The sequence below is a fragment of the Myotis davidii genome, unplaced genomic scaffold (genome assembly GCF_000327345.1).
Source record: "Myotis davidii unplaced genomic scaffold, ASM32734v1 scaffold9, whole genome shotgun sequence".
Classification (NCBI taxonomy): Eukaryota; Metazoa; Chordata; class Mammalia; order Chiroptera; family Vespertilionidae; genus Myotis; species Myotis davidii.
In genome coordinates, this window is record NW_006299435.1 from 1,349,100 (window position 1) to 1,364,428 (window position 15,329).

The window sequence follows — 15,329 nt, forward strand, 5'->3', positions numbered from 1 at the left end:
AAGGTTTTTTTTAATTTTGTTTTATTGCTTAAAGTATTACAAAGAATATTACATTTGTCTCCTTTTTTTCCCCCCCTTGACCTTCCCCTGGCCTCCCCTACCCGCCAGTGTCTTGTGTCCATTGGTTATGCTTATATGCGTGCATACAAGTCCTTCAGTTGATCTCTTACCACACCCCCCCCACACACACACAACCTTCCCCGGGCTTCCCACTGTAGTTTGACAGTCTGTTCAATGCTGCTCTGCCTTTGTATCTATTTTTGTTCATCAGTTTATAATAGTCTTTATTATCCATAAATGAGTGAAATCATGTGGTATTTTTCTCGGCTTCCCACGGGCCATCTCAGCCTCACAGAGGCCGTCCCAGCCTCACAGGGGCCATCCCAGCCTCACAGGGGCCGTCTCAGCCTCACGGGGGCCGTCTCAGGCTCCCGGGGGGCGGCTCAGCTCAGCCTCACGGGGGCTGTTTCAACCTCACCGAGGCCGTTTCAAACTCACTGGGGCCATCGCAGCCTCACCGGGGCCATCTCAGCCTCACCAGGGCCGTCTCAGCCTCACGGGGGGCAGCTCAGCCTCACGGGGGCTGGCTTAGCATCACGGGAGCCATCTCAGCCTCATGGGGGCCATCTCAGCCTCACGGGGGCTGTCTCAGCAGTACAAAGTTTGGCATTCTGTCTTTTGTTGGGCGGCTCCTTGCTGGACAAAATCTCCAGGCGTTCTAGCTGGCTGAATATCTGGTATGCTTGCTTGGATTTCGTTTTCTACTAAGTGCACAGACTGCTTGTCTGCCATCTCCCAGCTTCCATGTGAGACTGGATCTGGTGGACTTGCTTGTGCGTTTGCTGGTACAGCGGTTCCATGTCGCCGGTCCAGCCAGGTTCGGCTCCGGCTTCCTCCGAACCTGATTCTGTTTCTTGAGTGTGTCCCTTATGTATGCGAGGAGTTGAAATCTACAGTTTGTTGGGTTAGGCTGCAAAAGCGCAGGTGGTTCCTTTTGTGCCACTGGCACAGCTTGGGTCGGGGATGTAAATTGAGTAGGTTGGGGGGGTCTCCAGGAATCACCAGGACGGAGCAAAGAGCAATGGCATCTCCGGAACTCCTAGCCTCTCCGCAATTCCGCGTCTCCATGTCCCCGAGTGCCAGCGGCGAGCAGCTCCGCGAGAAAGCCACCCTCACTTTCCAACCCACTGCAAGGCCGTCCCGCCTCTCCCCATAGGGGTCTGGGACCTCAGAATCCCACCCCAAACAAGCTCAGTGGATTCGAGAGTTTGTAACCCCTTCCGACTGAAAAAAATCGGGCATCCAGTTGCAGCCCGCCTGGCGCGCGACTCCGTACCTCTGTTCTTGGTGCCTCTGTACATCCTACTCAGTCTCAATGCTCTTCTTTCTTTCCTTTCAGTTGTAGAGTTTCCACTGGGCCAGCTTTCCCATGGTTCTGAATGATAGCTGTTTGTCTTAGAGTTGGTAGTTTCAATGTTGTTGTGGGAGGCAGCACGCACAGGTCTGTACCTTACGCCGCCATCTTGGTTCTCCTGGGCTTTCTATTTTTAATAAGATAATTTCAGATATAATTGAAGCCTTTGATCCCAGTACTGTCATGCTTCCCCCACAGATAAACTGTCTTCTGAATTATTCTTTTGCAAATTGTGACACTTTAAAAAATATTTTTATTAATTTCAGAGAGGAAGGGAGAGAGAGAGAGTGATAGAAACATCAATGATGAGAGAATCATTGATTGGCTGCCTCCTGCACACCTTCAACTGGGGATTGAGCCCGCAACCCGGGCATGTGCCCTGACCGGGAATTGAACCGTGACCTCCTGGTTCATAGGTTGATGCTCAGCCACTGAGCCATGCTGGCTGGGTGTGACTCTTTTGTTAGGTATGTAAGTGTATTATTAAGCAATACATATAGCCCTGGCTGGGTAGCTCAGTTGGTTAAAGTGTCATCCCAATATGTGGGTTCAATCCTGGTTGGCTGGGTGCATGCAAGAGGCAACCAGAGGCAGAGCCAGCGTGGCTCAGTAATTGAGCATCAACCTATGAACTAGGAGATCATGATTCGATTCCCAGTCAGGGCACATATCTGGGTTGCGGGCTCGATCCCCAGCGTGGGGTGTGCAGGAAGCATCCGATCAATAATTCTCTCTCATGATTGCTGTTTCTATCTCTCTCTCCCTCCCCCTTCCTCTCTGAAATCAATAAAAATATATATTAAAAAAAATAAAAGAGGCAACCAATGAATGCATGGATGAGTGGGGCAGCAGATGGATGTTTCTTTTCTTTATTTCCCCCCACATTTCCAACCCATCACTCCTAGAATGTGGGTTCTTTATTTATTTACTTTTTCTGAAATTATGGATGTTTCTCAAATCTATCAATAAAAAACAAAAAAACAATATGTATACTTTTACATGTTTTTAAATGTACATATATTATCATACTGTACATTCAGTGTTTCTCAGTCCTTGGTATGTAAACTTTTTCAAGTTAAAAAAGTTCCGTTTTATTTCTAGTATTCTAAGAGTTTTTGTTGTTTGTTTATAAATAAGTGTATGTTGAATTTTGCCAAATGCCTTTTCTGCACTTATTGCAATGATTATATGGTTTTTCCTCCTTTTGCCTTTATTAATGTGATGAATTCTTTAGTAGATTTTCTAATACTAAACTACATTGGCATTTCAGAAATAATTCCAACTTAGATATGTTGTTCCTTCTGGGTCTTTCCCCCCACCCCCACTGGGAGGAGACAGCGAGGAGAGGGGGAGGTTAGGGAGAGGAGATGAGATCTCCTTCTGGGTCTTGTGTGACTTCTGTAGCCCTTTGTGGATGTATTGAAATATGAATCTTATTAACTTATATTTTTTTCTCCTTACAGGCAATTTCTCAGTGATGTGATTGCAGATACCATGCAGGAGTTGCAAGATTCAGGCACTTTCAACAATCTCCTGAAATGTTTGAATGAAGAGAGGGAAAACAAAACGCATTTCTATGATATCATTGACAGGTCAGCGTAAAACTAATTTTGTTTTCTTTGTTGCATTTTAAAGTGCTATAAAACTTACCACAAGTCCTTGATTTCTAAAACAAGTAAAATTTGTGCTTCTCAGGGAGGATAGCTAGAAGTCAAAAATTTGGGTTTTATTCTTAATTCTGCTCCGATAATAATTCAAGTTTCTGGGCTCCTGTTATCTGTATGTACAATATACCAAGAATATTCTTCCTATCATATAGTAGTCTTTTTTAAAAAAATACATTTTTGCCGAAACCGGTTTGGCTCAGTGGATAGAGCGTCGGCCTGCGGACTGAAAGGTCCCGGGTTCGATTCCGGTCAAGGGCATGTACCTGGGTTGCGGGCACATCCCCAGTGGGGGATGTGCAGGAGGCAGCTGATCGATGTTTCTCTCTCATTGATGTTTCTGGCTCTCTATCTCTCCCCCTTCCTCTCTGTAAAAAATCAATAAAATATATTAAAAAAAAAAAAGAACCACAAAAAAAAAATACATTTTTATTCATCTTAGTGACTCACGCACAGCAAATTGGAAAGAAGTTGCATGTGAAAATGTATTCTTTTTTTTAAAACATATATTTATTGATTTAAGAGAGGGAGAGGGAGAGAGAGATAGAGACATCAATGATGAGAGAAAATCATTGATTGGCTGCCTCCTGCAGGCCCCCAACTGGGGATCGAGCCACAACCCAGGCACGTGCCCTTGACTGGAATAGAACCTGGGACCTTTCAGTCCATAGGCTGATGCTCTATCCACTGAGCCAAACCAGCCAGGGCTATAGTAGTCTTTCTTAAAATTGAGTTCACTGAAAATTCCTGAACAGTAACCAGTGACAATAAAAAGCAGGTTGAGGGAAGTTTACTTTTCCAGGGCCTTTCAACTAATTCCAAAGATTTTCATTGCTTTAAGACATTCAACACAACCGAAATGCTTTGGGACCAAGATAAAAGTCTCTTTATATGAACCCTGAGTACTCAGAATGAGAAAGTGTTGATCTTGTCTGCATAGGTGGAATTGTTTTTCCTTGAATTTGTTACTCTTCCGTTGTGCCTTAGTATTGGTGATAAATTCAGTACTGGCGTTATTATGAAGATTAGATTAATTTATACATATACAACACTTTGGATAGTTCCAGGCACATACCGTATTTGCCAGCGTATAAGACGACTGGGTGTATAAGACGACCCCCTAACATTTCCACTCAAAATACAGAGTTTGTTATATACTCGCCGTATAAGACTACCCCCTCTTCCGCACACCTTCCACACACCAAATAAAAGGTAAAACAATATCAGATTTGATTTTAACATTTTAATTTATATTCAAATGCTTATGACATGCAGGAAAACTGTCACAAGGCTGTATGTAATCAAACATATACATAAAACAGTGCAAGTTTATTACCGGTAAACATACCGGTAATTCACTAAAGAAAACACACTCTATAGACTGGTACCGTAGATGCTTCTCAGGAACACAGGCAAGCAGCCCACAACCTAGAGGGACTGTCAATGATAGAAGTAAGATAACAAATAGTCACTAGTGCGCAAGTGCGAGCTCTTCAACATTCTAACAGGCACCATGATAGCGCAAAATCGCGAATCTTCAATGCATATGTAAAGAAATATACGGTAACCCGAATTTACCACACTCGCAAAATCGCACACAGCCAACCATACACCCAGTATGGTATTGCGATTCGTGATTTTGCGCTATCATACTGGGTGTATGGTCGGCTGTGTGCGATTTTGCGAGTGTGGTAAAATCGCATAACAGCAAAATCGCATAACAGCCGAGCATACACCCAGCAGCGCTGCTGATGCCTGAACGGTATGTGGAATGAAGTGGGCGGGCATCGGGAGGCCACTATGGCACGGGGCAAGCACTATGGGCAGTCTATCTGAAGTGTACCTGGCGTATAAGACGACCCCCCACTTGGAGGCATATTTTTCAGGGCCAAAAAATCGTCTTATACGCCGGCAAATACGGTAGTCAGTAAATGCCCACTATAAGTTTATAATAGCTACTATTATAATAGCTACTATTTTAACAGTTGTAGTTGGCAAGGAAGCACGAAAATGAGCAGTTGTATACATTGCTGGTGGGAGAATAAATTGGTAAAACTTTTAAAAAGTTATTTATGAAAATGAAAAGATACACACCTGATTTTAATTTCATACTATTCACTATTACATATGTACTGGTCCATAACTTACTTAACCATTCCTTGAGTTTGAACATTGAGCTTGTTTCCAAATGTTTGCTATAGCCAATAATGTGTCATGTACATTTTTGTATGTAAATATGCATCATCAAATGTCTGAATCTTTTATTTTTCCATTTGGTTGACTCAGTATATGTGGAATTATAGAATCAAAGAGAGAGTCTATATTTTGATGGATGATATTATGAAGCTGTTAAAAATATTGCTTACAAAGTCATAATAACATGGAGAAAATATTTGTTACTCTTTTAAGTAGAAAAAGAAAGGCTAGACATAATTTAGTATTAACATATCTGTATAATAAAATTAACAAACACATGTATAGAAAATGAGAACTAGAAGGAAATATATGCCAATGTGTTAACACTGGGGTGTTTTTACAAAGCATCTTTTTTTCACCCAAATATTTATTTTTATTGATTTTTTTAGAGCGAGAGAGGAAGGGGAGAGAGAAAGAGAGATAGAAAGATTGATTCATTGTTCCATTTACTAATGTGTTCACTGATTGACTCTTGTATGTGCCCTGACCAGGAATGGGAGCCACAACTTTAGCATATCAGGATGACACTCTAACCAACTGAGCTATCCAACCAGGGCCCAAAAACCTTTTAAGTTTTAAGTATTTTCTCAATTTTCACTTTATTAAGGGAGAAAATAAATGTGTTAACAGAAAAGCTAAACAAAATACATATACCCTTTTGACCCAGCATTCCTACTTTTGGAAATCTAGCCTATAGGAAAAAAAAATTAGATATATATGCAAAACATTTATTTCAGCACAGTGCAAATACCTAGACATAGCATAAATGTTCTTCAATAGGGGAGTACTTGAATGATTGTTAATTTTATAAGATAAAAACATACAGCTATTAAAAAGAATGAATTAGAGTTATGATTGATTGAAGGAATGTTTCTCATATATAGATAGATGCCAAAAAGTTACAGTATTATGTATAGAGCATAATTCTATAAAGAATACCTGCTCATTCACATATTTGAGAGCACAGAGGAAGATGTGGAAGTATATATACATCAAAAGGTTTGATATTGGTTACCTCATAGGAGTAGCATTGGAGGGGAGAAGGGAGATAGCAGATTGTCTATTTTTCCTCATATATTTCTATTCTATTTTGAAATATTACAATGTGCACTAATTGTATATGACCTTCCTTCCCCTCACCCACCCCTACACCTCACTTCCCCAAAAGAAGTTTCATAAATAGAGGGCTGAGGGGAGGGGGATGAAGAGTGAGTGCAAATGAGTACAGATTTCTTTTGGTGGATAATGAAAATGTAATTTTGAAAAAGCTAATCAAATAAGAAAAATAATAAATATATGTATCATTGAATAGGAGGGAGAAAATAGTCTAAAACTCAATGTAGACAGTTTGCCAGTGATTGATTGTACATATGATTGATTATAATGATTTCTTTTCATTTTTCTTCTAGTTAGATAGGCATCAATTTAGATTAATTTAAATTGGAAAATCATATCTAGATTTGGGCAAATCAATGACAAATGGTGTTTAGTACTTTAAATATTGTGTGATTGGTACTTTTAAAGTCACATCCAATTTAATGATGGGTATGAGTTAGACAATTTTCTATTTAGTTTTTTAAAAAGAGCTTTATTGAGAAGTTTATATACTGTTAAAAAGTTACTCTGACACTTGTTAAAATGGTAAAGAAGACTTTATCCAAGACTATTGCAATAGGTGTCAAAACTACAGCAATAGGGGAGAGAGATTGGGCTCAACTCTGAATGCAGCAAAGGCATCTGGGGATGTATAGCCAGAGAGAACAGTGAGGGGTTCAGCGGATGGAAAATTCCTAAAAGGAGGTATAAAGGGTAGGGGATTCTTGCTAAATTAACTTACAGGATTGTTGCTGAAGATAGACCAAGGGCTTAGACTCAAGGGTGGGGAATGAAGAATTTAAGCGAATATCCAGGGTGATCAGATGTCAACAAGGGTGGGGGATTCTATCTAAACCAGTGGGGAGTGAGGGGTGGAGGTGGGGGCGGGGAAGATCAAGGCCTAATAGAGAAGGAAGCTCCGAGTACAGGGTTTCTTTTGGTGGATGATGAAAATGTTCTGGAATTAGATAGTGGTGATGGTTGCACAACTCTGAATAAACCCAAAACCACTAAATTGTACTGCTTAAAAGGATGAATTGTATCGTATTAACAAAGACTCTTTCCTTGAACTAATCAGGCTCCTCTGATATTTTTGTTATAGCAGCCCGAGCAAGCTAAGACAGTTGTTTAGTTTTGTTTATCTTTATGTTGTTTTATTATTTTGTTTGCTTGTTTTAAACTTAAGTACTGAGTTTGAATCCTGCTGTGCCATTTACTGTTCGTAAGAGTGTGAGGTCTGTGTCTTCTGAGAGATGGATGCCAAGATGAGATTAGTCACTTGAGTTAAAGAAAATGGAAGGGAGCCTTCAGAACACACAGACTGAAGGATTTCAGAGCCTTGAGCTATGTTTGCTTACACTCCCTGTAGTTGGAGGTCTGCGAGGCACATTCTCATGTCCACAGCGTTACCTCAGCTCTCTATTACCCTCATTTGTCAAATAGGGATAATGATAGAGACTACTCATAAGGTTATTGCAAGGTAAGAATATGTGAAGTGCTCAGAGTAGAAAAGATTCTTTTTATCCTCTTCCTGTACCTTCTCCTCTTAGTTTTCTCAGCAGTAGCTATTTTATTTTATTTTTGGAGGGTGGGTGGGAAGAAAAAGGAAAGATTTTATTTTTAAACAGAAGAATGCCAGTTCATAAATGGAGAAGGAATGATAAAATTACAAATTCACCACTTTTGCAACTTTTTATACTGAATAATGATTCAGCAAAATGTTAGCAGTGGTACTGAAAACATTAGGTAAAAGGTGCTTGGGGAACAAGATATTTGGATGGTGAGAATGTGCCTGTATGATAGAGATGTGGTGGTTATCACCTTAACTAAGAGCTTGAACTTAGGATAAGTAATTCAGCAGCAGCAATTTTAGATACAACACTGATAAGCCAAAAAAAATCCTCCTTCAAATTAGTAAAATAAATCAATCTATTAAAAAGTATCACTGGGTAGCTCAGTTCATTAGAGCAGTGTCCTGATACGCCACGGTTGGAGGTTTGATCTCCAGCCAGGGCACATACAAGAGTCAACCAATGAAAGCACAGGTGGGTGAAATAGATGTTTCTCACCCGCCTCTCCTCCTCCCTCCTGCCCTCCCTTCCTCCCTTCCTCTCTGTCTCTAAGATCAATAACATTTTAAAAATGTTTTTTTAAAAATGTGTCACTGAAAGTGTGCTCCATGGACCAGCATGATGAACATCAGCTGGGAACTTGTTAGAAATGCAGATTCCAGGGCCCCACCCCAGACCTACTGAAATCAAAATCTCGGGGAGAGCCCAGGAATCTCTCTTTCAACATCCAGGTGATCCTTGTGCACATTGAAGTTTGAGAAACACTGCTCTAAACACAAATCATTCTTACTTCTAGGGAGGAAAAAGGAAGAAAAAGAATAAAATCTCTTCAAAAAGAGCTTCATAATGTCAAAAGAGAACGGCAAGTTGAAGTACAGGTAAGAATTTCCTGGGCAACACCAAAAGTTACTGAGCTAAAACTGCAGTATAGAAGCCATTTTTCTTAAGCCAAGTTTTGTGTGAAAAGTTGCTGTTTCTCCTGAAGAGAGTAATTAGAGAGTTGGTCTGAGATGTACAAGTGTGTCCAGAATAGAACTCTGGGAGACCCCAACCCTCTGGAGCTCTCAGCCAGCCTTACCCTCCCATTGCACCCAACCATCCCACCTACGCCTTCCCCATGCGAGACCTTATCTCAGGCAGTCTCATTCCCGCATACCAGATGGGAGACTGTAGGCCTTGGTAGGACATCAAGCACATTGCGAACCTTCTTATACATGATGGTTAGGGTTTATAATGACATATGTAGTGTATTTTTAAAAATTTCTTTATTTCTTTATTTAGTTATTGAATTTAGAGAGAGAGAGAGAAACATCAATTAGTTGTCCCACTTATTCATGCATTCATTGGCTGATTCTTATGTTTCCTGACCAGAGATTGAACTCATAACCTTGGCATAGCAGGATGACACTCCAACCAACTGAGCTATCAGGCCAGGGAGGGCCATTTATATTATATTTTAAACTAGAGGCCCAGTGCATGAATTCATGTATGGGTGGGGTCCCTCGGCCTGGCTGGCGATTGGGCCAATCGGGGCATCTTGCCCAGTCCTGATTGGGGCCAATTGGGGCTGACTGGCTGGGGGGAGGGGCTGTGGGAGGTTGGCCAGCTGACCAGGGGGGAGGGGCCCCAGGAGGTTGGCCAGCCGTGGGAGGTTGGCTGTGGGAGCACACTGACTACCAGGGGGCAGCTCCTGCATTGAGCGTCTGCCCCCTGGTGGTCAGTGCACGCCATAGAGACTGGCCAACCGGTCATTCTGGTCATTCTTGTCATTCAGTCATAAAGGTCGCGTAGGCTTTTATATATAGATAAATACAGAGTGGATTTACTGAGTTTTTATGGTTATTAGAAGCTAACCTTATATCTAATTTATCTCTATAAGAAAATGCATCCAAGATTTAAGCAATTGACTTACAAAGTAATGTTTGGGCTACCACTTAGGCAATTAGAAATTAGTTCTACTAGAATGACGAACACTATTAGCAGTTTACGGAGTTTAAAAGGATGGCCTAATTTCAGCTTATCATTACCTAGCTATTTGGACAAGTTTATGCTTCATATCAGGGAATTGTCACTATTCTCTGCATGGAAGTTAGAAGAATATTTAAAAATATATTAGGAAGAATTGTCTAAAAAAGGCCACTAGACTTTATTCCAACGAACATACTATCTTTAGGTCTTCTGAACAAATTGCTTCCCAAAGAGTCAAAGGGCACGAAGCTGGATGTCCTGGAACCCTATAACCTTATTGCAATGGTAAGAGGACCTTCCCAGTGGTGCTCAGTGATTCTGAGTACAAACTCGTGCCTTTTGATTCTGCTAGTGCCTTACATGTATTCTAGTGCTGGATGGAAGGCATTCTGTACCTCCTCCTTCGCAGGGGCTAATCATGACATTTTCCCCTTAGAATTGGGTTCATGTGAATGTCTAGACCAGTGATGGCGAAACTTTTGAGCTTGGTGTGTCAGCATTTTGGAAAACCCTAACTTAACTCTGGTGCCGTGTCACATATAGAAATTTTTTTTAAAAATATATTTTATTGATTTTTTACAGAGAGGAAGGGAGAAAGAGAGTTAGAAACATCGATGAGAGAGAAACATTTTGGCCCCTTCAGTGTGGCTCTTCCACAAAAGTGTGGCTCTTACACAAAATACCAATTTCTGCGCATGGGCCACGAAGTTTCAATCACACTATACGTGCGTGCCCGCACTTGGTATTTTGTGGAACAGCCGCATGTGGATCGCGAGCCCCAGTTTGCCGACAACTGCTAAGTCAACTGCAGCACTAAGAATCCCTCACCCATTTGTTCTCCATTCAGCAACCCCATTTTCATCCATGGTCACTGTACTTTGGGATGCTCAATGCTATCCTGGAAACTTTGCATGATATCCTAAAACAGGCCTGAATGACTCCACCCTTCAAGCCATACTTGTTTTTTCTCTAGCCACCCTATTACTACTTCGCACGTTACTTGGCTCTGTTCTTTACTCAAGCCCCTCACCTTTTTAAAAAAAATCCTCACCCAAGGATATGTTTTGTTTTTCCTGATTCTAGAAAGAGAGGAAAAGAGAGAGAGGGGAAAAAACAAACAAAAACATCAATGTGAGAGAGAAACATTGATTGGCTGCTCACCCCGACAGGGACTAAACCACACCTAGGTATGTGCCTTGACTGGGAACCAAATCCACAACCTTCTTGGTGTACAGGACGACGCTCCGACTAAGTCCCTCGGCCAGGGCAGGCCCCTCAGCTTTTTGCACACTTTGATGACTAATTTCTTTTTGGGGGGCCAGGTTGAGAGAGTACCAAAGAGAAAACGTTGAGATACTCTAATGATCTCTGTGGTCCAAAATGGATTCAGGAATTAAATGAAGATATAGAAAGCATGCTCACTAAATTTGCAAGCAACTCAAAGCTGGTATGTGATAAATAATAGACATTAGACTAAAGACCCTGTTGATTATTAGAATTTTGAACTGATTCCAAAAAGAAGCAAATGTGAAACTAAGGTCCCTAGAAGAATCTTCTAAGTTGAGCATTGTGAAGACCTAACTTGTGTTCAGCAGTATCATTAGAGGTTTAGCCAGGTTGTAACTGAATGAGAGTCTGAATGAGAATCTGAATTTAGGCCCAGCTCCACCACTAGTTGTAGCAACAGCCTTGCCTGCCTACCCCTGTCTCTTTAAACTTCTCAGTCTTCCTTTCATAGTGCTTCCTTCTCCCTTCTTCCGTCTTCCTTCTTGTCACCAGAGTCTTCACAATATGACAACATATTACCATACATTCTGAAAGCATTTGGAGTGCTTTCTCTTTGTTTTGGTTACTGAAATGTGGCCTCTGGGTTTTGATCCAACAGGGAAAAACCATTCCCCTGTCTTCTATTGTGGTTAGACAGCTAGAATGTGTACAGATTTAGGCATCACATTTAAGGAGGAGTTTACTTAGAAGAAATCAGCCAAGACAGTGAGGTGTGTGGAAACTTTATTACAAAAGGAAAGAAAAAAGGAAACTGGCGCTATTTTATTTATTATTTTTTTAAAATTTTGTTTTATTGCTTAAAGTATTACAAAGAGTATTACATATGTCTCCTTTTCTCCCCCCCCCCCTTGACCTTTCCCCGGCCTCCCCTATCCCCCAGTGTCTTGTGTCCATTGGTTATGCTTATATGCATGCATACAAGTCCTTCGGTTGATCTCTTACCCCACCCCGCCCCCCAGGAAATTGGTACTATTGGAAAGAAAATAGTTCAAGTGGAAGTGGGTGGAACTGGAGTCTGAAACTTCAGAATTTGGTCTTGATTGGGTTTCATCTATATCTTGTAACGGTAGACTCCGTTTAGCTCAGACTTCATTCATAGACTCTTAGAGAATCAGCCAGCATTTTTAGTGATAGACAGACAAATACAAATGTTAATTTAACACAGAAGTGTATTTGTTTCTGTGGTTGTCATCACTTTAATAGGCCACATTCCCATTTTCCTTTTTCCATCCAACCACAGAGGACAGCCTGAGTTGTAAGACAAATTCCAACTTCTCCAGACAGTAGCTTCCAAAAATTCCAGGAACCAGTACTCCTGTCCCCTCTTTATGTTCAATTATGAAAACAGACACTACCATTAAAATTCTTTGGCTCACAATAATGTGCAGCCACCAGAGCCTTATTAACTTTCATTGGTCGACTCCTTCTTTCCACTACTAAATCATGCTGCTTTGAATTCAAGTAACAATTCCAAAAGTCTATATCTGAAGGCAGCTTTGGAAGTGAAATTTGGTCTACTACAATACCCCACCAATACGCTGTCCAGTCCACAGACCCTGATTGCAGGGAGAGCTCCAGACACTGTAGACAACAAGGGTTATGATGGTGAGTGGTGATGAAGGCAGATCTTTTCTTAGTGAGAATCTCAAAAGGAAATAATACAATTCAAGGCATTTGGCCTGTAATCCACTGCTTCTCTGTTTTGCACACTAGGAAGACAAAGAAGTAGAATGATGCTTCAGTTCATTATTAGTATGTATGCCTTGGTCATGATTTTACCATCACTGGCCTGTCAATATTATACATTCAGTATTCCTCTTCTGTTTCCATACTGCTGCCATGGAAGGCCATACATTTGTATAGAACAGAAATATAGAGAGGAACTCAGGGTTATCAGAGGCCCATGGTAATAACAAGAAAACCAGATGCCTTTGACTTGGCACAGTGTAACTGCAGACCAATGTCGTATGACCTTATTCACAGTTACATAATGTAATGCCTTCTGTTTGCCATTGACAGGAACTCCTAGAGTTTTAACTCTGCATTTCTGATCCTCATATTGTTGCTCTGGAAGACTTAATGTTCAATTTGATAAAGAAACCTGACCAGAACATTCTCTTGAGTTTTTGAAAGTATATGTTTGTATGGACATTATTTAACATTTGTACCCCGTAAGCGTCTATAGACGCAAGCGGCGGACCTTTTTTAATTAAATTCAAAAAATTGTGGCAATTGACTGGTTAAAGAATACCTACCTGTTTAACACTATTAGACTCTGTGAAAAACAAGATTACAATTATTTATGTGGACTGAAGTTTTTGGAAAAGGTTTTCTGGATTTAAGTGATATATAAGCTGGGCCTTGAAGAAAGTCTAAGCAATTAAGGTTAAAAGATCCCAGTTGATGAAGAAGTGAACACGTCACATTTTACTTTAACTCAAGACTTCCTACAGATTCAAACTTTATCACTGACTGCCATACAAGTTGGAACTAGAAGAGAAGAAAGGAAAAAAATGGAGAAGAATGGAGAAAAGTGAGGAGAGTGTAGAGAAGGGAAGGAAAAATTGAGCCCAAAAAGTCATATATTAAAATTTATTTAATAAGCATTTATTGTGCACCTAAGTTGTGCCAGGAGCTGGCAGGATTTTACAGATGAGAAATAGTCTTAGAGAGGTTAAGTACTTTGTCCACAGTCCTATAATTTGTAAAAGCTTATAAAGTACTAAGAATTATCAACTGGGCTTGTAGCATATTCTCTGCTAGAGATACTCTTTGGAATGCTCTGATATAGTTGGAATAATTGCTATACAATTGGAACACTTCCACAGAGTTATATCAAGAAGTTAGGCAAAACAACTTGAAGAATTCCTTCCTGACTAATTTTATGGTTCTTTAAACTGGATTTGCTTTTCATTATGGATTATCTTGACCAATTTCTGCTTTGTTTCTTCTTCTAATACTTTCTTAAAACTAATTCTGCCCAGTTTACATGGTAAGATTAAAGTTGGTTGATAATTGGGGAAACATAGATCAATGATTAAAGCCATGCATTTTTGTTATTAGTTGTATGCTTGCTTGTTGTGCTGTTGGCTAACTCTGATTATCTCTCTGTGAAATTACTCACACCTCGTCTGATTTTTTTTCAATCAGATGTTACCACCCTGACTGAAAGTCTTTCAAGGCTTCCAATGGCACCTGGAATAGAATTCAGACTTTGTAATATGCCTCTGAGGTCCTGCAGGTCTTATTCTTATTACTTGCCTCTCCAGCCTCATCTTGTCCCACTGTCAACTCGCTGGATTAGAGCCTCCAGAATGTTCTTTCAGTCCCTGGAATATATCTCGGTGTTTGCTGCCTCAGGTCTTGGCATGCTTATTTCCTTTTCCTTAGACTTCTCCTTGACACCACTTTTCATGTGACAGACATACTTATCCATCAGGTGTCAGATTTAACATTCCTTTCTCAGAGAATCCTTTTTAGACAATCCATTCTAGTGTAGGTCTCCCTTCTTAGTTTCTCCGGCCAGTTGCCCTATTCTTTTGTAGCATTTTGCACCTTTAAAATAGTTTACACATATTTGTTTGTTTCCTTTAACCACTTGTCTGCCAAAAGATTGTAAGCTTTATGATGTCAAGGACTATGTCTAGTAAGATCTCTACTATTTACTTAGTGTGGTATTGAATAAATATTTTAAAATAAATATTGAGACCTTAAAATTGCCAACTGCTTTGTAACCTGCAAACAGTTTTCATACATATTCTCAGTCCTTATAGTCACGAGATATTTCAGGCAGGGTAGATGTTAATTTTCTATTTTACAGAAGGTAAGTCTTGGAGAGCTCAACTCATTGGCCAAATTCACACAGCTGAAGGCTTGCGGGGACGAGTGGCAGGTCTTTTGACCATTAGACTAGTGCTCTTTCTACCAAAAAGAGATAGCAATGGAGCCTTGGTTGGTGTGGCTCAGTTTGTTGAGCATCATCCTGTGCACTGAGATGTCACCAGTTTGATACCCGATCAGGGCACATGCCTAGGTTGTGGGCTTGATTCATGTCTCGCTCTCCCTCTCCCTACCTCTCTCTCTCGAAAATAAATCAATAAAACCTTTTTCTTTTTAGTAAGAATGTATATATAT

General features: G+C 40.5%; 1 protein-coding gene across 1 annotated transcript in view; it reads left to right on the forward strand.

The window, feature by feature from the left end:
• Window positions 1-15,329, forward strand: part of IQCG (IQ motif containing G) — a 45,728-nt gene that overhangs the window by 14,698 nt on the left and 15,701 nt on the right. Inside the window, exons 6-7 of the mRNA XM_006775016.2 lie at window positions 2,878-3,006; window positions 8,737-8,818. Of these exons, the coding sequence (XP_006775079.1) occupies window positions 2,878-3,006; window positions 8,737-8,818 (211 nt within the window). The remainder of the gene's footprint in view (window positions 1-2,877; window positions 3,007-8,736; window positions 8,819-15,329) is intronic.